Genomic DNA, 25,902 nt, shown 5'->3' on the forward strand with positions numbered 1-25,902 from the left:
ACTTGCCTGCTTTGTCTGTTAACCCAGTTTGACTAGTCACAGTGCTTGATTGACATATGATCTGACTGCTGGTGACTATCCTTTTTAAAAGTATAGCAGGGGAGGTGGAAGTGAGTTGTGACTGTTTGAATAGCAAGTGGGTTAAAGGGGCATTATTCTATTGGTTGTAACATAATATGTACCTATACCGGGATGTGTTGTGTATGAAAATTGAAGCGACGTCGTCATGACGTCATCACATGTCATTGTGAAGTTACCGTAGGTACCGTACTTAGACTGGGATGTTACAGATGAAAATTATAGTGACATCATGATGACATCATTACATGTTACATTTGAAGGGGCATTTTCAAATCTACCGGTATGTCATACAAGTCAAATGTGAAATTTGTAGTGATGTCATCATGTCGTCATCACATGTCACACAGTCATTTCAAACAGCCAAAACAGCTGGTGTTTGTCATGTTTCATAGTTCTTTTCTTTCCTTCTTTGTAACAGACGCCTTGAGTGGCCCCTTGTTGGCAAATTCCGCCAAACCCATACAAATCAATTTCACAGACTACTTGTGTTTTAAATTTTGTTTGTATTTGCATCAGCTCTGTTGACGGCCATAATTAAGGGAGTAGGTGCAGACATGTGGATTGGCTTGAATGGTATAGGCATCCACGATCAATATCATTGGACTGATACAACACGATTGGACTATACGAGCTGGGCACCAGGCCAACCTGACAATGCTTTGCCAATTACTGATCCGGTAGGTCATACACGTACATGGCACCAGTCTAGAATTATTTAACTTTTTTTTTTTTGACACGTAGTATCTTCTCTAGGGCTGTAAATATCTGTCTGCCAAGTTTTGTGCATTGGACCATTTGGTCACAATCGTGTCAAAAATTGGGTCTAAGCCACCTGACTATATAGACCTTTTTGGCTTCCTCATGGTTGGCATTTTTTGCTAACCAACTGACCAAGGGGTTGACAAATTGTGGAAGATCAACTTTGTAAAAATAAAGAAACATCAAGTTGCTGACGATCAACTCTTCTATCGGGAGTTTACGTGGTGTCACTGCAAAGTTCAAACCTTTCCCTAGGATTGATCGTTCTTCTGGTTTTATCTATGATATGTATGCACTTGATGCCATGTGTGACCGTCTAAAGTCAAACTCTGGTCATCACCAACCTGGGTCCTGGCTTCCTGCTGTGCATTATGATGTGTGCAGCTATTGGTAACCTGTGGTACATTATACAATTGTTGCCTGTTGTGAAGGGGTCAATGGTGTTTTGTACACCCGAGGGTGCAAATACATTTGCACCCGAGGGTGTACAAAACCCATGCATCCCCAATCACGGCAGGCAACAATTGTTTTGTTATACCATGGTAATAGATTCCAAGCGTCTGAAATTGTGGGTTTCCTGCAGTTGCCATGCAGTAACAGCAGAAGTATTATTTTGAAAAGATCTGCGATTACTGCACTGTGAATATTCGCACAGAATTTTGTTTTTCATTGCACAGGAACACAAATTAAATTAACTTTTTTCAGAATAGACCAATCCATTAATCCCTGCCCTGTTGCAAACCAATCATAGCTGCGACCGTGGATATGCATCCAACCGACATAATGCCTACGCGTCCATCCGACATTGCGTACGCGCGTGTACGTGTTGTCTGAAGCTTCTTACCAGGGCTATTTCTATTATACAAGGCAATGGAAACAACACTTTAAACAGTGGGGACATGTAAGGTAATGTACCCTGTGGGGTACATCACTCATGTACGAGGGGGTATACGCCCCTGACACAGTACATGCTTATTTGTGGCTCATCACGTGCTCGGTTCTCTACCAATAAAAAAAATCACCATCTATTACCGTAGTATAACAATTCCAAATGGTCGACTAGATAGTAGTCGGCCATCCTGCATTCAAGATAAAGTTAACCATATTCCTTGCCCGAGCTTGTTTATACCTTAAATGTATGCCAATGTGAGAGCCCATAAAAAAATGGCACTCAATGTTTACAAACAAAACAAAGCTCTATAAATAAGGTGAATGTACTCTTATCATTGACAGAACTCTGCTAGTTGTGTGGCGATGATGAATGACCCCAATGACCCTGGTCTGTGGAATGATGCCATGTGTACTACCCCACGAGCCTACCTCTGTCAGTCACCATTAGGTAGTAGTAATTTCTGTTCTCTTTTGTCCCTCATGTTCTCATGTGTCCCTCATGTCACTTAAAGTTACTCCCTGAACTTGCCTTACACCATTCCACCATTGAGTATATTTGTTTCTGTTCTATGTTGTGTACACACGGTCTCTCAATTGCCTGCATGTGTAGGGGAGAGGGGGGGTGTTGAATGACAAATCAAGTCCAGTTTTTTCATGCAGACCCTTTGTTTTACTTCCAATCTTTTTAGTGTCATCTGGTGGTGATCCTCCTCCCCTACCAGGAAACCCATGTGCAGACACCAAGTACTCCAACTACTTTGACACATGTTTCCTTATGGAGAGCACTAACACACGCTCGTTTGATGCGGCCAAAACAGTACGTACACAACAAAAACATCAACAACTGGTCAAGCGTGCATACTCTGTTAGGAGCATGTTCATAATTATCATGGAACCAAGTGCAATGTAATGTTTTCAGTAGATCACCAAAAGTAGTTCCGTGCTTGCTGGAAACCCTAATAAACTGAATCAATTAGCATGTGTTTCAAGCTGCATAAATAAAGGAGTAGACAGAAACAGCACTGAAGTTTGTCTGAATACTTCTTAAGATTGTGGGTTTAAGTCCAGCCTGTGCGGTTATAGGTGCTAATAGTCAAGACACTTTGTTACTTTTCACTACACCGCCTGGAAGGGTCTATGTTTTGTTGTTGAATATCTTTGTTGGATTGATTTCAAGTTTGTCAGCTGGAAATGAGCCCAGCAATCTCAGTGAAAATGATTAGACCTGATTGTCAGAACGAAGGCTTTGTTTGAACATTAAAGAGATTATTTAACCGTTCTCATGTTCAAGATTGGTTAAATGTTCACACAGCCTTACCAGATAGGGTTTGTTTTGATTTGATATCATTTGACCTCAAGAATGTTTTGTCTTGAATAGGATTGCGAGAATAGGGATGGTAACTTGCTGTCAGTGAATGACCAATACGCGGGGGCGCTATTCACGTATCTCCTGTACCAAGCTGGTACTGATGCTTCAGATGATGAAGCCTGGTTGGGATTGAGGCGTAATTCTGTAAGTACCTTTAATTTATGGTGGAAGATCTAGAGTGGGACAGTGGGTTAGAGTAAATTGGCTTGTACGTTTGCTGCAGGGAATGTACATCATACAGCAAATATCACAAAATCTGATGACAATGTACATGATATTCCCTTCAGCAAGTTTGAGTGTGAAGTTACCTCTTTTGAATTTATTCACTGCAGAATATAATGAGAAACATACTCTTTGTATACGTTGTATAGTCTTAGTAGGTTTCTGTTTGGAAATATTCCTGAAAATCCTCACAAAACATTTGGACTTTTAAATTTAGTACAAATATACATAATACACACAGCAATATGCATGCATGCATGCACAAAAATGTTACATCTTCCTTTGAGTTTGAATAAGTTTGGATTGATTAATTTCATTCTCTACTTTTTAATGGAAAGTTAACTGGAGTATTTGAGTGGGTTGACAAGTGGCCGCTGCAGTTCACCAGATGGGGTCCCAATGAACCAAACAACAACAATGGAGATTGTGTGGCACTAACTCGTGATGGCTTCTGGGCTGTCCGCCAATGCGACGCTAAAAAGTTCTACTTCTGCAAATATCCCTGTAAGTTGGATAACAGACACAAAGCCAATTCTTTAATTCTTTAGTCTCAGTCAGGACAGGCTCCATAATGTCCATCTGCATTGTTTGCAATTGAGGCCTTCATTAGCCTTGGTCAAGACATTTGTCACTAGTCGTCGGCACAGTAACCAGCGACCAAATATCCCTGCCACTCACTCGCTCGCTAGCTTCTAGTGTCGGTGCAAAATACAGAAAGAACATTGACCTCATGCTAATCAACTGGACCTGATTGAACAAAATAAAGTTGTGTTTCTTTATGTTTGCGCTAGATTTCTAGCACACAACCTCGTACACGAATACAGATAAGTGTAGGCGGGGCCAGTGGAGTGTCCAATCACACCTTGGTTAATCTCAATGTCATTAAATTATTATGCAGCTAATTTGCAACATTAAGTTGATGAAGGGTGGCAGAGATTCAGCGTCATTTGTCATCCGAATGTTTGTCGTGTTGCTTGAATTCTGTAGTGGATAAATTATTCCTTGAAATATGCTCAACCCGAGGAGCGGAAGGCCTTAGAATATATTTTCAAACGTCACAACGTTTTTGTGAATTTGCTTACAGCTTTTTGGAGAAATCCACCATTTTTTCAGCCATGCGCAAGGCACAGAGCCATAGCATGCAATCTCTACCCACCAATCAACCAATAAGAACAAGTCTTTTAAAGGTCGGCTTAGGTTATTAACATAATGAGCTTCACCCCCAAAACCTCACGCTTATGGTTGGACCAAGGCGTTTTTCTGGGTCCAGTTGATTTGCATATAAATAGGGCTGCATGAGTTCGCTGTTCGCTCTGTATTTTTGCACTGCACACATGTACACATACACCCACATTTCAACTGCATTAGCGAGTTAAAAGGCAGTAAAATAATTTTTGGCCGACGGTTACCGTGCGAATAGCTCATAACGAATATCTTGACCAAGGCTAGGCCTTTATGGGCTTGGTAGGCTAATATCTACCATTTTCTAGGCTCATTCTCCCTGCTGTGACAAGGTTTCAGGCTGGCTTTGTTTTTCTTATTGTAGATAATTTACTTGCTGCAAAAATATGTGTGTGCTTGTCATGTAAACCTGAAATGTCCTGAAAAAAACCTGAAATTGGCAAGAGTCCACTAAATATCCAAATCCCTGTAATAAGCCAAGTCTTCCACTTCTGTTTCTTCAATCAGCTACTCCGCCAGATGTTCCAGGGCTGAAGGGAGGGATCTGTTCTCCTGACTACGTAGAATTCCCAGGATCGGATGACTGCTACTTGTTTGATACAACGGCCACAAAGATACAGCAACAAGCTGGAGATCTAACATGTGCCATTAATCACGACGGAGGCATATTGCCCAGCATTCACAGCAAAGTAGAGGAAGATTTTGTCAAGGCTGAAGCCAAAAAAGTCTTTGGGGAAAACGCCCAAATTTGGCTGGGTGTAACTCGCAATGCAGGTGAGGATATGCTGGGGTCTTAGGCTTAGTCCATTTGGATATTTGATTATTTGGTTAAATGTGAACATTGAAATGCCCATTAGATCACGAAGCCTCATGGAAAATATTTGCTTTGTAAAAACAGGTTCATAGCAAAATTGTCTTGCAGTAAATGTCGCTTGTGACCATTTTTCTGCTGTTTTCAGCTCCTGACGTTTCGTTGAACAATTCAGCAATTGATCAGTTAGTATTGAAGCTTACTCTTTTCTTCCTTCAGATGACTTCAATACCTGGTTTGATGAGAGTCTGATGGACTACGTGAACTGGGATGCCGATGAACCTACTGATGATAACAATGCAAACAACAATGGCGTCCTGTTGGATGTGAATGGCGGATGGAGTGACGTCGCCTCTACTGAGAGACACAACTACATCTGCAAATCTCCCAAATGTATGAATGGCTGTTTGCCAGTTTAAGCTGATGTGCATTAACACCCCATTTTTAAATACATTGCTGCTATATCAAAGAATTAGGGTTCGGATTACAACTGTGACATATCATTTTTCTTCATAAAGCCGAGTAAAGATTGAGTGCACAGTTTTCATGTGTAAATCATGCTGCATGAGGCTATATTCAATGAGCTTGTACAAACTATTATTGCCTGCGCACAAATTCTAATGGTCTGCCTTCTGAATCCCACATTATCCTCCAAATTGTCCTGATATATTTTATTGTCCCACGTGCACAAATTTTCAGTTGATCATTTTTATGCTGATGGTGTACCAAATTTCTTATTTCTTGAATATTGGGTTACCAACATAAATTGATAATGTATGTAATCTCAAAGCTTTTCATGAAACAAATCACAAGTTTGCTCAGTTGTGGTTATTCATAAGATGGAACTAGAACCCACAGCCTCTGACTACTAGTTTAGATTTCTTAAACCAATTGACCACTCAGCTTGCTGTTATGGGTTCAGCCTGGTTTGAATCTGGTAGTAGCTGTTAACATTGCAGTTAATGTACAAAATGACAAACAGTTCTGTTTGATAGTGACTAATAATGCAGCCATTTTTTTAAATGGCAGCCATTTTGTAAACATCTTGGTATCTGTTTTTGTCCCAATGTGTGCAAGACAACTGTTGATTTTTATATTTTATTTTTTCCTCTTCCAGATCCAGCCCCTCCCACCTCTCCCCCAATTGTCACAGTTTCCCCACCAAAACCAGGTTTGTAGGTTTAGTTTTATCTTGGTTAATTTTGTGTCTCTGTCTCTCACTGTCTGTCTTCTATGTCGCTGTGTCTGTCTCTTTGTCTCTGTCTCTGTCTTTTTCTCTGTCTCCTGCTGTGTCTCTACTTTGTCTCTGTGTCTTACTTTGTCTTTGTCTTTTGTCCCGACCAAAACCAGGTTTGTAGGTTCAGTTTTCTTTGGTTTATTTGTGTCCGTCTCTGTCTCTTAATGTATCTCTGTCTCTTACTCTCAGTCTCTATTTCTGTCTCCTGGGACTGTCTCTTAAGTGTCTCTTACTTTGTCTCTGTCTCTTTCTATGACATTATTTCATTTTGTTTATTTGCCGATGACGCTAGTTTATTATATACTCATAAAAATGTTGATACTGCTATTAGAAACCTTAATGTTGAATTGAAAATAATTAGTACGTGGCTCTTAGCTAACAAACTTTGCATTAATTTGTTGAAATCGAACTATATGATTTTTTGTTCCCATCAGTATAAATACACTCAATCGGTTCCCTTAATTTTAAACGATTCCAATCTAAGTCGAGTAAAAAGCACTAAATTCTTTGCCATAACTATTGACGAGAATCTCACTCGGAAAAAACACATCGATGATATAGCGACAAAAATATAAAAAAATGTTGGCATAATGAATGGTTTAAAATATTACCTCCCCAGTAGAATCTTACTATGTTGCCATATCTAAATTATTCAATTTTGACTTGGGGTGGTTCACCATCCAAATGCAACAAACTGCTCATGTTACTGAAGCGAGCGGTCCGATTAATATCTCATGCTGGTTATCGTGATCATACCCTTCCTTTATTTGCAAATTTGAGACTCTTACAATTCAATGACTTATACTACTTTAACCTGGGCAAATTTATGTATAGGTTTACACACAATGCATTACCTACTTGTTTCAACCCCTTCTTTATGCTCACATCTGATATTCATTTGTATAATACCCGAAGCACTAGGAGAAATTTATATGTCCAATTCAACAGAACAACATTGTCTAAAAATAGCGTTATTCAACGTGGTACATCATACTGGAATAGTCGAGATGACTTCTTAAAATCATCACCCTTCTTCTCTGTCTTTGTTAAAAACCTTAGATCACATCTACTCAATTCTTATTCGAACAACTTGTTAAAATTTATGAATCTAGATGTATGCTCTCGTCTCATACCAGTTTGTGTTTTTTCTACGTTTATTCGAAGAACTAGTTATAATTTATGAATCTAGATGTATGCCCTCGTCTCATACCAGTTTGTGTTTTTCTAGGTTGTGTCTTTGTGTGTCTCACTGTTGTCCATTTTGTCCTTTGTCACTGTCTCTGTTTTTCTTGGTCATGTCCACTTGTCTGTTGATAGGTTAGGGTACAAAAGCGTGACGCTTCACCTTATACCTAAATGTTGTAAATTTGTTCTAGTATTGATCCATGTACATTATTATACACAATTACTTAACTCCTTGCATTTTGCTCTGTATAATATGTTTACACGGCATTGAAACTTTTTATTGTGTGGAAATGGCAACATTGAAATAAATGTTTTTACTACTATGTTGTTCTAGCTCTTGACTTGACATAGTCTAGTATGGGGATGGAGATGTGGTTGTTTGTGATTTTGTAGAGCATGGTGAGGCAAGCATGTTTGTGTCTTTCTTCCTATTGTGGAAAACCAAGATCTTGTTTCATGGCCGTGACACTTGTATCTCTCTTGTAGTTGCCACAGATAAATCGTATGGCTCTTCTTTGGATCTTTGTAGTGTGTCTATCTGGTTTTATTTGTGAGGATCCCATATGGCAGATTCCAAATAAGTTGCACTGATGAGACATGAGCCTGCTGTTTCAACGATTTCTTATGAAAAGTTGTGAAATTAATGATTCTGGCCGATGACAGTGACCGGGCCTGAAATGTATCTAGGAAGATTTATATTTGTCTGCCTGCTGGAAGATGGTGTTTGTTATCTCAAGTCCATGTTTAGCACATGGAGAGATGCGATGACACCCAGTGACTTGGATGATGCTCCTACATGTGCACGGAAGTCCCTGAAGATGAGCACATTATCACTTTTTGGTGTGCTACCTATTGTGCAGTCAAGTTCCCATACAAGACATCTTTAGTTTAATTGACAGCATCAAGTGTAGGTGCATGCACACTGATGCAGTGGAGGAAGGATTTTTGGTCAAAGGAACTCTTATTGTCATTCATTTTTCCTTGACCCCAAGAAGGATTTGGGATGCTGAGGAAAAAGGTATTCTTCCCTGCAGTGCCGACACCATAGATCACCAGTAGAACAACTCTTTTAAAAAGAACTTGTAGCCCCTGACCTCAGTAAGTGACCCTTCATCCGGAAAATTTGTCACGGTCATGGGCAAGATGTCCAGGTTGTACCACTTACGATAATGTGTTTCTGTTTATTACTCTTTATAAACGAAGTATTATATACCCCTAGCATCTTATTATTTGTGGTCTTGGTGCATATGTGGATGGTGTTTTGTGACCACTATAGAAAAATCTGATTGTGTACAAATTAGATTTATGCATAATGTAGTATGTTAATCACACAAAGATACCAGTCTTACTTAAATGCTACTTTCTGTTGGTGCAGGTTGCCCAGATAATTTCTATCGTATTGGAGACATATGCCTGAGCCTGTTGAATACGGATGACCAGACATTTGCTGGTGCTGAAACAAAATGCAGGACTCTCAATTCAAAGGCTACGCTTGCTATTGTGAAAGACTATCGCACACAAGGTGAGACCACAATGTCTTCTGAAGTGCTAGTTTTGTTAAAGTTCATTAACAAATATTGTGAATCCGCAATAAAATTTCTGCAGCTTGTGCTTATAATTATGTTTGATATATTAGCTCCAAAATGTCAGATAGCACCATCACCATTGAACTCTAAGCATGTATATAGTGGGAGCAAGCCATACTTACCATTGCCTAGGTTGACAGTGTTTTTTGGTTATTTATTGCAGCTCAAATTGTTTCATTTATGATGTCCTTGGACAACACCCAGGATGTATACATTGGACTCAAAGCTACCCCTACTAACCCCTTCTATACTTGGAGCGATGGGACGGCATTAGATGTGTCGTTTACTCGATGGGGCGTTGGGCAGCCAGATGGATATGCGTTCTTGGTAATGTAGCAAATGGTTGAAGGAAAAGGCAAACTTCAACGTGACAATTCATCCAATATGTCATTTTTTTTTTCTTAAATTGATGGGCACTAAAACTTATCTGGGGTGAGGTCTCTCTGGATTTTTCCGGATTTTGGTCAAACGTCTGCTGGATTCCGAATTTCCAGCTTTTTCTGTTTCTGCCCAAAAACTTCATCACCCCTTCAGAAGGTTTAATATATCTCTAAAATTAAAAGAAAAGTGGACCTTTTGAAAGATACCACCATCTTTGTAATCTAATGGGACATTTCAAGAGATAATGACATGACCATGAGATAATCACATTGTTTGAGCATTTAACCATATTTGTCAGAAACAGAGTACGATAGACAAGGTCAGATAGTCAGATTTGTGCTGTAAGATAATGCTGTGTTAGTAAAGGAATGTCATATTCTGGAGGTTACAACTCAAATTGGTTTTGTCTGAGTGGCTTATGTGTCTAAGGTCACTGTTTGCATAGCCCTTTTAGCTTAGCTATGTTTAGCGGCTTACTGTACACTACTATTGACAAATGCCTTAACCAGGGTTACTTTTTGCTCTAATATATGAACCTGGTATGTGAGGCATAACGTGGCTGTTTATTTCATGCAAGTAATGCATCTACCATTTTTGATTGGCATATTTTCTGGAAAATTTCACAGACCGAAAAAGAGTATTGTGTTGTACTGGATAACAGCAACGCGAAGCAGCCTGGCTATTGGTATGATGTGCCCTGCACTGAGCAGCATAAATACATCTGCAGCATGGAAGTAGGTAAGTTCATCATGTTTTCTACCAGTACTGTCACATTTTCACATTTTCCTTGTTTTAGGTTGCACTTTGGGGTCGTTTCTTTTGAGAGAAAATCCTACAAAGTGAATAATATTTCTTAACATCTTGTGTACGGGTTTTAAATGCCCGGCTTACATGCATGACTGCACAGCAGCCTTTATCAGCAGAAAGCGTTTTTATTTTGCAGCTATACCCACTCCCCGGTGCCAAGTGGTTAAAGATCAAGTATAACATTCAAGTTTACTGACGTACAATGTCTTCAATTGATATACAGTGGAATCTCCATAAGTCAAACCTCAGGGGAATGGGCTCAAATTTTGAGTTACGCAGAGTTTTCAGATATGCAATGGATTTTCTATTCAACGACAATTGACAGGAATAAGTTTTTACTTTGAGTTAGAAGTTTTTTTTAGATTTTTAGAACAGGTTTTGACTGATTAGATTTCACTGTGTTAGCATTATTGGATGACAGTTGAACCACAGATGTACAGTAAATTTAATTTTGTTTTTCTTTCCTTTGCTGTTTTCTTCCCCTGTGTTTGCTCAGATGACACAATAACTACTGGCAAACCGATACCCGCCCGCCGATGTGATGGCAATTTCATCGCCTTAGGCACTGCATGTTTTTACTTGTACAATAGTGCACCCAAAAAATATGATGATGCACAAGCTGCATGCCAGGCCATAAGTCCAGGGGGCAAATACGAAGTGAATCTTGCTACCGTACTGAATGGCTACGAGTCGGCACTTGTGGAGACTTTGTTATACTCATATGATGTACCCTATGCTTGGATTGGATTGAAATCAGATAACGTGAGTTTCTCCTTGGACAAGCAGTTTTTTGACTCTCTCAAATTGACTGCCTTAAATATACTAGATGGTGTTAACCAGTCTTATTTTAAGCCTGTCTCTTGGCATTTTAAGCCAATATTATCTCTAGTAGACACTATTTCAATATATGAAAGCTATGTACTGGCATCAAAATGTTTTTCATCATTATGTATCTATAGGCCTTACTACACATGGAAGAGACAGAGAAATGGCATAGTTAGCAGTATTGTCCAACCTACATGTAAATAACAAGCCTGGTGGTACCACCACGCTTTGGGTAACTGTCACCAAGATTAAAAGCTGCTCACAACTTCAAGTCGCCATATTTCAAATTTCTAGAATCTGTCTTAACCAAAACATATGAAGGTTTTCTATTATCTGAAAGTGTAGACAGAATAACCTTGCAGCAGTCAAGCAAGCGATGAAAATAAAAGAGGTGTCAGTCGGTATGCATGCACATTCCAGTCAAGCAAGTGACGAATGTAAAAGAGGTGGCAGTGGATATACATTTACATTACTTGTTGCCGTCAAGTGTGCAATGAATATGAAAGAGGTTGCAGTGAGTATGTGTTGACATTACTTGCTGCAGTCAAGCAAGCGACGAATGTAAAAGAGGTGGCAGCCGGTATGCATGCGCATTTCTTGCAGCAGTCAAGCAAGCATCGAATGTAAAAGAGTTGGCAGTCGGTATGCATGCATTAGTTAATATAGTGTGAATGATTTTAGGATTTTATTGGCGCTCCCCAAAGTGTCAGGGAAAAATAACCGGTCTACATTTCAGCATGCCTCCCTGAAAAAATTCTGGATCCACTGTGCTGGCCCCCCCCAAAAAAAATATTTGTTCTAGAACCGCTCCTGGTGGCAGTCGGTATGCATGCACATTACTTGCAGCAGTCAAGCAAGCGATGAGTGTAAAAGAGGTGGCAGTCGGTATGCATGCACATTACTTGCTGCAGTCAAGGAAGCGATGAGTGTAAAAGAGGTGGCAGTCGGTATGCATGCACATTACTTGCAGCAGTCAAGCAAGCGATGAATGTAAAAGAGGTGGCAGTCGGTATGCATGCACATTACTTGCTGCTTTCAAGCAAGCGATGAATGTAAAAGTGGTGGCAGTCGGTATGCATACACATGACTTGCAGCAGTCAAGCAAGTGATGAATATGAAAGAGGTGGCAGTCAATGTGTATGCACATTACTTGCTGCAGTCAAGCAAGTGATGAATATGAAAGAGGTGGCAGTCAATGTGTATGCACATTACTTGCTGCAGTCAAGCAAGTGATGAATATGAAAGAGGTGGCAGTCAATGTGTATGCTTATTACTTGCTGCAGTCAGGTAAGCAATGAACATATGAAAGAGGTGGCAGTCATGACTCGGCTTGACTACACACTGTGACTCGACTCAACTCGACTCAAACTTCTTGACCTAATGACTCGACTCAACTTGAGTCATTTCTTTAAAATGACTCGACTTAAGTCACAAAAATCAGTGACTCATTACAACTGACCTTATACATTGGAAGGGTTCATTTTTAAGCATGTTAAGTGTTTAAATTAAAGGACCATTTCAAAGTGGGACGATAACTTCCACAGCCATTCATTGTATTTGTCACTGCAAAAATCTGGAGGGGGGGGGGTTGATCCAATAGCCCATCAACTGGTTAAAAAAGGTCGGGGGATATATCCTCCCCATACTCTCATCAGAAACGTGGACTAATTAGCTACTGATTGGCCAATTTGGCTGCCATATTTTTATAACAAGTTCCGAAAGACCCGATAGAAGGAGGGTAACTACATGAACTAGGAAGGTTACAATCAAAATGCATTGAGTGGTTGCTGTAATTATGTATATATGATGGATATATGATAAGTGTTTACCTTTCTTTGTCCAGAATGAATTTAGGTGGGAATTTGACTACCCTATAGTCTATACTAATTGGGGGAAGGATGAACCCAGCGGTCAAGCTGGTGAAGGATGTGTGCGTGCCAGGATCGATGGGGACAATTGGGACGACACAACGTGTGCTGACACAGCAGCATACATTTGCCGTTTTGATTCACCAGGTAAGAACAAGAACAGAAAATAACAAAGTTGGTGCTTGTAATAATAAAAATAATAATACATTCTTATATAGCGCATTTCAGGACCGTCGGAGCTCGCAATGCGCTTTACAATAAACAATTCAATATATGACTAAGGAAAACAATTTTCAAATAAATGTGTTAAAGCTATAGTCCATCATTTGTAATTAGTGCATTTTGTTCATTTGAAGCAACAAAAGTGTTCAAAATCTAATGAAGGATACTGAGCAACTAACCTGATGAAGTTTCAGCTAAGCTTCAGCTGTACATTCCGTTAAAAGCAGCATTCTAAGATCTCAATTTCAAATCAAAAGTTACTGAATCATGTTTTGAATTGTTTTGAATTGCAGCTATACGCGGTGTCGCGCACTGATCCGACGAATTATAACAACCGCGCCTTCTTTGCCTTCTTTCGTTGATTACTTCAAAATGACAGTTTCCCAGAAAGAATAATTTCACAGGGAGTTTAGTTCCCTTACTATTTTTCAACCAAGTTTGTTTTTCAACAGTAATTACGCCAGTTACTTTTTGGATGGCTGCAAATGATGGACTATAGCTTTAATAAAGGCTGGTCTTAAACGATGCCAGGTCACTTACTGATCGCAGTGACAGTGGGAGAGAATTCCAAAGTCTAGGGCCCCACATGCAAATGCTCTTTCACAATTGTTCTTCATTTTTCCGGGTTTTATGGTGAGAAGATGCTAGGCCTTGATGGATTGTAGAATGTTTGTGACTTGATCTGGCACAAAAAGTTATAATGACGCACAAAAATCATGTGAGTTGAACACCACCAAGTAACGTATGTTTTGCTTTTGCCGTAAGGAAAACAGCTTATTAACTTCGTAGTCCTCATTCCACTGTCTAAGCCCCATCCAACCCCACCCCAGTCCTCATTCCACTGTCTAAACCCCATCCAACGCCCACCCCAGTCCTCATTCCACTGTCCAAGCCCCACCCAACCCCCACCCCAGTCCCCATTCCTCTGTCTAAGCTCCATCCAACCCTCGCCCCAGTCCCCATTCCACTGTATAAACCCCATCCAACGCCCACCTGAGTCCTCATTCCTCTGTCTAAGCCCCACCCAACCCCCACCTCAGTCCCCATTCCATTGCCTAAGCCCCACCCAACCCCCACCCCAGTCCTCATTCCACTGTCTAAGCCCCATCCAACCCCCACCTCAGTCCTCATTCCACTGTCTAAGCCCCACCCAACCCCTACCCCAGTCCTCATTCCACTGTCTAAGCCCCATCCAACACCACCCATCCAACGTCCACCCCAGTCCTCATTCCACTGTCTAAGCCCCACCCAACCCCACCCCAGTCATTCCACTGTCTAATCCCCATCCAATCCCACCCCAGTCCCCATTCCTCTGTCTAAGCCCCATCCAACCCTCACCCCAGTCCCCATTCCACTGTCTAAGCCCCATCCAACCCCCACCCCAGTCCCCATTCCACTGTATAAACCCCATCCAACGCCCACCCGAGTCCTCATTCCTCTGTCTAAGCCCCACCCAACCCCCACCTCAGTCCCCATTCCATTGTCTAAGCCCCACCCAACCCCCACCCCAGTCATTCCACTGGCAACTCTGACACTCGGCAATTCTCTGTCATTCTCTCAGCATTGACCTACCCAACTCCTGACCCGGATTTGGTGAAGTTACCCTGCCCCGATGATGACTGGATCTCCCAAGGTGAAAACTGCTACTACTTCTCTAACAGAAAGACAGACTGGGGAGAGGCCAATTACAGGTGAGGCCAGGGGAGGAACAGTGACACAGAAATACAAAGACCCCTTTGATTTGATTTGATAAACATTTAGACAAGATTGATTCGTGATTGACCTATGATTGCATTCCATGGCATGGACTATAAGTAACGGACAATGGTAACCAATGATGACTTGGGATTAAGCGGTGATAGCTGTGATGATGACGTGCTGACACTGAATGATGGCAAGGCCTGAACTTGCCAATTTTGAGCTGGAATGTTACCGTCATTTTGAACTACCTATTGTGGAAAATTCCCATCCAAGACACTGTGAACATCGACTCGGTAAAAAAATCCATATCTCGACTAAAAACAGTTAACAACATATCACCACGTTTTAATCCCATTTTAACCGTGTACACCGAGCCTTGTAAATGGTTCGTGTTTTAACCTTGTTTCACCCAGACCCCTTCATTGTTGTTCAGTACTAATCCTCTCCCCCTCCGTGCCCTGGCCAAACAAAGGGTCACCCGTTTTCACCTTGTGTATATTAAATGCCGCAAAACTGACCGTAGAAAGTGGCTCCGAAAACGACCCCCATTTTAACCGAGGAGCAGGCTTGGCCCTGGGGGAGTAAATATCGCAAAACTGACCGCAGAGTTAATGAGCAAACCTCAACTGAGTTTCTGAAAATGACCCCCATCATTTAATCGCTTGTTTTTGGTCCCATAATTTAATTGTGAATCAAGACGGTTAAATTGTGAGAATAATGGTACCTGTATGTACCCAGATTTAACTGTAAAACAGAGTTTATTAACTGAGCTGTGAGTTATTAGTGAGATTTGCAGTCCAAATAATTACTAGATGGGCTGGAAGATAAAATCAATGTATGCACAACCACACAGACTGCGCAAACTATAAATAGTTCATTGCAGCCAATTAGGGTTTATATTTCTTGTTCATACAAAGATGCATGCGGATGTATGAGGGTGCCATGCTTGCAAGCATCACTTCATCAGCTGACAACCAATTCATTTATGAAAGGGCCAAAGCCAAATACCCAGCAGAACAATTTGTTTGGATTGGACTGACACGTGTACAGACTGGCAGTGATAATTGGGGTAAGTGGCTTTGTTCATATGTAGCATGGACTGCTGTCTGTGGAGATAAAACTAAATCAATTTGGAGTCAGTTACGGTATGTAATCCTTGAGCAATTAAATCCTAAATGCTTTGAACACATAAGACAATTATGTGTTGTATTGTGCTCATGGCAACAATAGGCATACCATCATGATTGATAATTCACGTGTATGCAGTGTGTCCTGCATATAGATGTCATCAGTGATCACAAAGTTCCCGTTCTCTTGGAATGGGGTCATTTGAACTTAGGTAATCCAATTAAACAGAATTGTCAGGTTTGAAAATGCTAACATATTCTAAACTGCTGTTATTACACTGACGTATTTGGTTAAACTCATACTATTATTGACTGAAGCGTGCCATTTCGATCGGCGAAACTGTTTAGCATCCTACCTTTTTTAACTAAGTGGGAGGCCTTTTTTTACAATTTTTGTTCTTCCAAAAAGGCCGCCCGACCGGGCTATTTATCAAGATGGCCGCCATTGGACTCAGGAAATGACATAAAAGCTTTATATGGGCTAGATGCAACAGATAAAGAGGCGAAAATGATGTCACTGTTGAAAATTTATCATTTTTTGGGTTAAAAAAATGAAGAAAAGGAGGCGACCTCCAAAAAGGAAGCGGGCTCGGACGCTGAACATGTTTTTTATTTTTTTAATTTCGCCTTATAACACAAATTTATAAATGGTACCCATTCCCGATGAGACAAGTAGTGTGCTAACATGTAGAATCATGTCCACAGTTGGAAAACTCTTTTACACAAATAATTGTGAGTACACCTTTGCACTCAATCAAATGATGCAAAAATTGCAGAATTGCCCATTATGCACGTGCAACTTAGGAAAGCAGTCTCTGAACATTGTGCATCGTCTGTCTTTTTCTCAGGCACATTTGAGTGGATTGATCAGGAACAGTTGAATTATGCCCTGTGGAGTGCAGCCGAGCCTGACGGAAATGATCCAAATGCAGCTCTGTTGGAGTCTTGTGTTGCCATGTCCATTACCTCTGCAGGTGCAGGGGCCTGGCTGGACGAAATTTGCCAGTTCAGTGCCCTCAACTCTGTTTGCAAACTGCCCAAACGTGAGTACATGTATACCACAGTTAATATTCTGAACTTCGACCAACATGAAACCATTTACATTTTCTCTCTGCATTGCTTTAACTCAAATTTTAGATTTAAAATTTTAAATTTACAAATCATATACTCCTTTACGGCAACAGTAAATAAAATATAAGTGTGACAAGTGGTATATGCTCTGATAGAGGTGGTAAAAGAATGCTGTTTTCCAAATACCTCACTGACCACCATGACCACTGGATGAAATTAGGACAATGGTAAATTCCGGCATTCCTCATTTCCACAAATGTTCCATGCAACAATTTCAGGAGCGGGTCCTGATTTTGCAGCCACCCATTTTCAGGTCTTTAAATTTCTGAGATAATTTGTTTGACGATCTTAAAATATTTGTGAAACGTTCATATTCACATCAAATCAATTTCCACTCTAGCTGCTCAATTATTTTAATTATTGGATATGGTGTTTTTTTGTGTTTCAGAGAGTTCTTATCAGCAACGGAGTAAGTCACATTGATTTTTATATTTCTATAATGTACTTGTATAGATCTATTTTTTTCCATGTGGAACATTTTTGTTGACATGTTGAGACCTTTAAATGTGTAGAACAATTGTGACTGGTTATTTCTGATAACTGAATTGATATGTATGTTAATGCTTGTAGTTATTCATGTACTTGCTTTAGATCAGTCAGATGTTATTTATACATGATAAAAGAAAAAGTGGTCGCAAACTTACCATTTTACTAAGTTTTTTTAATGGTATATCGGACAACAATATTTGAGCCAGTTTTTCCTCCAAAGAATAGCTGAGATTATACACATAAACAATCCATTGATGCAAGCTCTCATTTTCAAAAATTTAAAGTAAAGTCTTGAAACTATTCCAAGAAATCTGCTGAATTTCACGAGATACGGCTAAACCTTTATGAAGGTGTGCTGAAAAAGACAGGTGCATGATGATGAATGGGAAAAAATAGAGGAATCTCTGGACTCGTATTGTTGGTGACTGGGTTTTAAACTTTGCCTATATTGGAATAATTAAATTCAGTTTGTGGCGGGAATGTTGAAGAGTTGAAAGTTGGAGATCAGTGCTACTTTCCAAGTACTATTTTGGGACCTACACAGTCTGACAAAACCTGGACTGAAGCAGAGAATAAATGTCGCGAATATGGTGGCCACCTGACAACTGCCAAGGATCTGGATGAGCAAAACTTGGTGCGGACATTGGTAAGTAATCCATCAGATATTATTCTATGCTGATTGTATGGAACTACTTTACAATCATGGGCATCCAACTGAAAGATACATATAGTGCCACACCTCAGAACACTTTGTGGGGGTGCCTAGTTATTTCTACCATTGTGTAACAGGTTATGACCACATAATTTGATATTATTATGCACCGGATAATGCAAACTTTTACTTTTACTGTTGGGACTCAAGTCTTGTTAGCCTTCGCTCGAGTCGAGTCTTCTGGTGAGGGACTCGAGTCAAGTCGAGTCATTTGCTCTCAGTGACTCGAGTCGAGTCAAGTCATTTACCCATAGGGACTCGAGTCGAGTCACCAATATTGTGACTCAAGTCAGACTTGAATCAAGTCATTACAGGTCTGGTCATGTAGACTACCAATACGTGTAAATGAAATCAAGTGATTTTTTTCTAATCAGTGACTTAATACAATCAATCTGTAAACTCCTTAGTGATAGGTTTAAGGGTGCATGGGGATTTAGACACATTTTTAGACATATCAATATTTTTAAATTTAAAAAATCTGATTTAACTAAAAAAAAATCGAGTTTAAATTAGATAAATCTGATATTTAATTTTTGTTTTTAAATAAAAAAATCGCCAACCCTGCCGTTTGACCATTTCTTCATATATGACCGTAGGTTAAAGGTTAGGTTAAGTTTTGAAAACAGATGTATAACTTGTACACACATGCTTTCATGGATTTGATGAAACTTAGATACAGTGACCCTTGGGTGGGACGTCACAATTCTTCATCGGAATACTGAGGTTAAAGGTCATGTAGGGGTCATTATAGGTCATTGTTCAAATATGCTTCAAATTATTTCTTGTTTACAGAATTTCATGGGTTTTAATGTAACTTGGATAGAGTGATCCTTGGGAACAACTCTTCCAAAATTGGAGGTCAAAGGTTATCTAGGGTTCAATTGTGGTCGTTGAAAAATTGAAATTTGACTTTCTTAAGATCACAAAACATATAGGGATTGACCTCAAAAAAGGCAACACATGCGATCTGCGGATCACTTGTTTTAAAAAATAACCAACATGCATTATACAAAACAATAGCTTTAGTCTGCCTTACATTAAAAAAAAAATCAGGGAACTTTTAAAATGTTATTTAATCCACAGTTTAGTTTATGACAACATTGACAATACGCTCTTTCATTTTTGTACAAGTTTTTCAGAATTGGGTAGTTTGCACGACATCATGCTAATTAAGTATAGGTACATGTAACTTTATATAGTTTGGAGAACATTGAGATTTGCTGTTTCTGCTATGACATGCTGAACAAATGTACCTTAAAAACCTATATATACCTGCATGTTGGCCTTGTGGTTGGTATCACTGATGTATGTGTGTATTCACCATTTGCTCGCGCTGATCGCCCATTTAGCTGATGACAGATGGACAAGCTCTTACAGCTAGTAGCAGATGACTCACCCACAAAATGAGTGAGAGGTGGGTACCTGCTAAGTGATCAGGAGGGTGCATGCCTAGCTATGCAAGCGACTTGCCTGCTATGTTGGCGACAGGTGGACGTTTGCCCGCAAAGTGGCTGCTTCCCCCACAAAGCAGACAAGAGGTTGTGAAGCCGCCTCCCCTGAGAAACTGGCAAGACACATTCTTTGTTATTCAAGAAATATTTGTGAACCCAACTCTGTTGATAAATCCAACAGACATTTTGTTCATGTTTTGGTAAAATGATTTTATGCTTGTTACTGTTTATAGTCATTCGGTTTTGCAAGGAGTTACTGGCTTGGTTTGCGGGATGAAGGCGCAGCTTTTCGGTGAGTTATATGTATTTACATTAAGAACAGCAGCAGCTACAGGACGTTCTAAAATAGAACAAACCCTGCGTACAATTTCTGGCATGAAACTCTTTCAAAAATATTTCCCCTTTTCACCTGTCAGTCACAAGTCAGTTTACTACTTTACATTGTGGGATGCATCTTCATTTTATTTTATATGAAAATGATACATTCATCTTATGAATATAAATTGTGATTCCCGCTGCTACATGTATATCAGATTTGAACCAGCCAACCGATCCGCAAGCTCGGTGGTCGAGGGGTAAGACGTCTGAACTAGAGAGCAGGAGTTCATGGGTTTGAGTCCAACCCAAGTGAATTTTCGTCTGAACTGTGTCAAAAGCATTCATTGATCCTTACTCCTAAATATAAGTGCCCTCACCACTCAAGCAGAGAACACGTACATGTCAGTTTTACGGGCTGACATGATCTTTAATTTCAATAAAACTTAGCCTAGAGTTTTGACATTTCAGGAAACTTGGGCCCTGGCCCTGGTGAGTTGTAGCAAAACAATGTCTAATTGGGGCATGGCATTACATTTTTATTTCTAACATTGTTCTGTTTTTTTTTACTTCACAAAGCTGGAGTGACGGCACTGCGTTTAACATCAATACCGACTACTCGGAATTCCCTGGTGGTCAACTTCCTGAGAACCTGGCTGGTGAAGAAGATTGTACAGAACTGCGTATATGGCAGAGTAAGCATAGACCTTTTGCTCTGTGCCCCCTCACTGAGGGCGATGTTTGCTATTTATATTCAGTGACAATGAATTTACAAGTTGTTTACTCGTGTGTATTACAGAGGAATATAGGTCTGCCTCGCATGTGGCATCAAATGCGAGGGTTCTATTGATTTCTATCAGTTTATTGTTCAATGCAAGAGATTCAACACAGCCAAAAATGAATTTTTTTTTTTTAAGAAAAAAGATAAAACAAGTTTTTCTTGCTAGGGAGTGACACAAGAAAACCTTTCTAGTCACAATTTTGTGGTTAAAGAAAACCTAAATCAAATGTTTTTCTTTATTTCTTAAATCAAGAGTTTCTAAGTGTTCATATTAAGAAATATAAGACTTTTTTCTTGTGTTTAAAAATGTTGTCATTATAGATTTTTATTTCTTATAAAATTTCTAATAAGTAAAAAAGCTAGAAATATTTTGTAGTGAAATTTTCTAGAGAGTGACACAAGAAAATACCTTAAACAGTTCTTAAATAAGGGAAAAAAATTAAAACTGTTTAAGAATATCAGTTGTGATTTGGTAATTATATTAAGTAATATTTTCTTGGATGTAAACAATTTTTTCTTCAAACAAAAAATTTTCTGACACCTTTCAGTCAGCTAGAGTGCTGATCAATTCCTTCTGTAATGCACTTCAATAGAATGAAATCAAGCAAAATTCCTGAGAATACGATCAAATTAACTCTTAAAGTTGTGGGACACACAAACTGTAGTACGCATGCAACAATGTTTCTCAAACAAATTTCCTAAAAGTTTTCAAAGGCTCCCCCCTCTTCATTTGCAAATCAACAGACTGTATAGAGCCTCCTACTATCAAGGAACAATCAGCATGAAATTCAAAATAATCAGAGTGTCCTCCCCATGAATCTGAGTCACCTCACCAAACAATGTGCATGGATGGCATGGTCAAAAATGTAAAAGTACTTTGAACTTCTAACCTTACTTTTGAGTCTACGGTAATCTCCAAACTTTTCTTCTCTTGAGCCTAATCTCTAAACTCAGATTTACTTGTGACCAGGTGACAAACCTGAAATCTATGCGTATCAGTGACTTCCACTTCATATGCAACTTTCCACAAAATAAAAGGAATTGCTGTGTCATTCATGCGTAGTGGCTTATGTGTGCAGTATTTGATACATGTATACATACGCACAACTTTGAAACAATAGATCTGAAACGTACACAACTTCAATCTTTTTCATCCTTAAACGCCTTCAACAATAAAGTTCAAACAAATAGCCATCCTTGTGAGAACAATAAATAGAATAAACATGTGCTTGGTCGGTTTTAATCACTCTGTTTAAGACCGCTTAGAGTATGGGTGCTGATAATTACCCGAACCGAAGACGAGGGTAATTATCAGCACCCAGACTTTAAGCAGTCTTAAACAGAGTCTTTCAAGCTTGGTCTTAATACCGACCAAACACATATTTATTCCCATTCATAAATACCTTTTTGGTCAAAAAAATCAAATCATTTCGGTAAAAAAAAAACCCTGATTTTGTTCAACAAGTTCACTTCATGTTTTTTAAAACACCCCTCTAGCTAAATAGTGGAGTGTCCAGCTCTTGAATAAGATGTAAACGCTCCTTTTTTTGATATTGGCATGCACGTCTATGTTAGCAGAATGCACCTGGGGCATTGCATTGTGAATAGGACTATAGAATACTGACTCGCTGGTAGTACAACATGTATTGCGCATGCCTACTTTTTTTTGCTTACTTGACTTTATTTCCATCCAAGATAGGTACATATATACAATAATTAGCTACTTTATTATTATTATACAAAACTATGACAAAGTAAACCAATTTTGTTGGTGTTAAGAAATATAAAGCAGGGATGGATGGGACCCGCAAGAAGCAAGGCTTGTCGAGTGCAAGTCCCCTGTAAAACATTAAGAAATATCTTACTGGATTGTTAGGGAATGACAGTCTAAAGCATCCTGTAAATTGTGGCTCCTGGTGTGCTGACATTTTCAAGTAAAATTGTAGTTTTCCAGTGCTGGTTGGCCAACCAGCGTTGGAGAAAACTGGCTTTTTTTCAAAAACTGCTCCTAATTTTTCATTTTAGTTATTCCTCATTTTCTTTGTAATCGATCACACACCTGTGAAATGGTACAAGCCTGCTAGACTGATTCTCTTACCTTACAATTCCCCAAAGTCTATAAGCTGCTCCGTTTAATCTTAAGTGGGGTCAGGAAACCAGACTACAAGAATATGGTTGGTTTCTTGGATTTTCCAGCATCTCCCAACCCAAAACATGAACCAAGTCAGTTTAACAATATTTGCTATAGCAAACTAATCCTTCAAATCCATTTATATCTGAAAATTGCATCAAAAGAAAATGTTGTGCATTCCATTTAAGGATATTCTTCTTTCCAAAACAAGGGTTTCTTATGAAAGAAAGAAAGAATCATTTTTTTATTCAAAAATATTGTTCTTGCTTAAGAAATTTATTTTTGGCTGTGAAGAGATTTGCAGTGCAATATAACGCTACTTCACCATTGGAGTCAAAAATAAATCTGCTTTACCAGCGGGGTAACCTGGGAGAGAAGTCAATATCTCATTCCTGATATACATACATATCCAATCAAGGCATGTTTATGATTTTGTGGATATTTTTGAGGGTTTTTTTTTAACTATAGTGTGCAGTTATAGTCTGCTTGAACTGGTCAATATAGTATTTCCGTATTTCGCAACCCTGAATTGCTTCTAGTGGTAAATGCCATTGACTGCTGTTGATCGCAATCAACACATGCTTTGGGGTTTGTCTTGTTTACAGACGGAGAGTGGGGAAGGAGTGCTTGTGGAAATTCACTCAAATTTGTCTGCAAACGAGAGGAGACCTCAACTACACCACTTCAGCCTTTACCAGGCTATTCAGACACTGGCGAGTGCCCCCAGAATTACTTCAGACTGGACAACATGTGCTTCAACTTGAGAGAAACTAAAAAGGGCTGGATCGATGCTAGAGATGATTGTAAGACGGCTTCAGTTGCAGGGACAACCCTTGCCACAGTTAGCAACCCAGGACAGCAAGGTGAGGTCCACATGCACACACAAAAATATAAATTAAAACTAGACTTATGTTTGTGGACAAACACAGGGCTGTTTCGGAAGCTTTTTGTGACATGTGACATGTGTTCCATCAACCAAGGATGTGTAGTTCTGTTTATAATAAATGGCATATAATATGTGATTCCATTCTCATAGGGCTTTGAATTATGACGTCACATGTCACGTGATGACGTCATAATGACGTCACATAAAGTTTCATCTATTACTATAATATTATGGTAAAGAACAACTTAGCCAGAGCATACCTCGTTGAAAGCAAGTTCACATCTTTCACCAACTTTAAATTACAATTACAAGCACTTTTAGTATGACGTCACATGTCACGTGATTTAAACCCAATTAGACCTGTAGTTCTGTAGATATTGGCCTTCAAAATATGCAATTTTGAATATGATGTCACATGCCACGTGACGACGTCACATGTCACGTGATGACGTCATCGTAACGTCACTTAAATTTTCATCTATAAAACATCCCGGTTTAGGTACATACCAAGTTTCAACCCAATCGGACCTGTAGTCATGGAGATATAGGCCTTCAAAATATGCACTCATATTGTGACGTCACATGTCACATGATGACGTCATCGTGACGTCACTTAAATTTTCATCTATAACACATCCCGGTTTAGGTACATACCAAGTTCCAACCCAATCGGACCTGTAGTCATGGAGATATAGGCCTTCAAAGTATGCACCTATATTGTGACGTCACATGTCATGTGATGACGTCATCGTGACGTAACTTAAATTTTCATCTATAACACATTCCGGTTTAGGTCCATACCAACTTTCAACCTAATCGGACCGGTAGTTCTGGAGATATAGCCCAATCTGTCAGATCTAGCCGAATTCTGCTAGAAAATGGTCACTACAGAAAAATCGCATATAATGTCACGTCACGTGACTCATGATGACGTCACGGTGACGTCAATGTTCGGCACACAACTTCAGGTGCTGGTCCAAGTGTGTGCCCAGTATAAAGGCAATCAGATTGATTTTAGTGCCCAAAGTGCCGGGGACAAATAAACGTGCACAAATGCTATGGGCAAAATTGACTGAAAAAGAAAAAAAATTAAGTAAAAAAAAAAAATCTTAACGAAAACAAAGGCTGTTTCGGCAAAAGTGCCGAAACAGCCAAAAAGAGTGTTGACTGAGTATTTATTTCACCAGAGTTTATAAATTTGAAACTCTTAGGGATTCGCCTCTATACTTTAAAGCACAAAAGATGTGTGTGCATGTGTTCACAAGTTGTTCATGAGTTCTTTGGTGAGTGGATTGTCCTACAAAGTTTGAATTGGTTGGCCTCTGAAGCAGGACTTTTCTCACCCTCAAAGCGAACATTTGCACGCGAAATAATCAAGGCAACAAAGCAGCTCCTACTTCATGAAGTGATAAATGTGATGCCTGTTAGGTCAGAATGCTTTGTTTGTCTTATGTTGGTTAACTTTTCTTTTGTATTTGTATTCTTTGTCAAAAAAGTCACTGTTTTGTGTACCACAAATAGTAACTAACTCAATTTAACCAAAACGTTTTCATTTCATTTCATTTTTATATCGCCAATTGATAAAAACAACACAAAATATATAACAACAGTAAAAAAAAAAAAAAAAAATACAGTACAATAAAAAAATTATAAAAAAAGAACTTGGAAGGGACCCAGATAGTACAAGAAAGACAAAAATAACAGGACAAATTAAACCTAAGCCTGCATGGGCAAGGGCTGTCAAAAACAAAG

At 39.3% G+C, this 25,902-nt stretch overlaps 1 protein-coding gene across 2 annotated transcripts in view; it reads left to right on the top strand.

Annotated features, from left to right (window-relative positions):
• Positions 1-25,902, top strand: part of LOC119744597 (macrophage mannose receptor 1-like) — a 75,246-nt gene that overhangs the window by 36,196 nt on the left and 13,148 nt on the right. For both annotated transcript variants that reach the window (XM_038220604.1, XM_038220605.1), the window contains exons 16-36: positions 598-758; positions 2,074-2,179; positions 2,421-2,548; positions 3,110-3,244; positions 3,661-3,826; positions 5,012-5,278; positions 5,535-5,708; positions 6,433-6,486; positions 9,113-9,259; positions 9,487-9,650; positions 10,331-10,442; positions 11,008-11,273; positions 13,180-13,351; positions 14,988-15,117; positions 16,045-16,196; positions 17,103-17,297; positions 17,774-17,794; positions 18,342-18,520; positions 20,271-20,329; positions 20,932-21,047; positions 23,870-24,127. In XM_038220604.1, the coding sequence (XP_038076532.1) occupies positions 598-758; positions 2,074-2,179; positions 2,421-2,548; positions 3,110-3,244; positions 3,661-3,826; positions 5,012-5,278; positions 5,535-5,708; positions 6,433-6,486; positions 9,113-9,259; positions 9,487-9,650; positions 10,331-10,442; positions 11,008-11,273; positions 13,180-13,351; positions 14,988-15,117; positions 16,045-16,196; positions 17,103-17,297; positions 17,774-17,794; positions 18,342-18,520; positions 20,271-20,329; positions 20,932-21,047; positions 23,870-24,127 (3,162 nt within the window). The remainder of the gene's footprint in view (positions 1-597; positions 759-2,073; positions 2,180-2,420; positions 2,549-3,109; positions 3,245-3,660; positions 3,827-5,011; positions 5,279-5,534; positions 5,709-6,432; positions 6,487-9,112; positions 9,260-9,486; positions 9,651-10,330; positions 10,443-11,007; positions 11,274-13,179; positions 13,352-14,987; positions 15,118-16,044; positions 16,197-17,102; positions 17,298-17,773; positions 17,795-18,341; positions 18,521-20,270; positions 20,330-20,931; positions 21,048-23,869; positions 24,128-25,902) is intronic.

Source organism: Patiria miniata, unplaced genomic scaffold (genome assembly GCF_015706575.1).
Source record: "Patiria miniata isolate m_02_andy unplaced genomic scaffold, ASM1570657v1 HiC_scaffold_7, whole genome shotgun sequence".
Lineage (NCBI taxonomy): Eukaryota > Metazoa > Echinodermata > Asteroidea > Valvatida > Asterinidae > Patiria > Patiria miniata.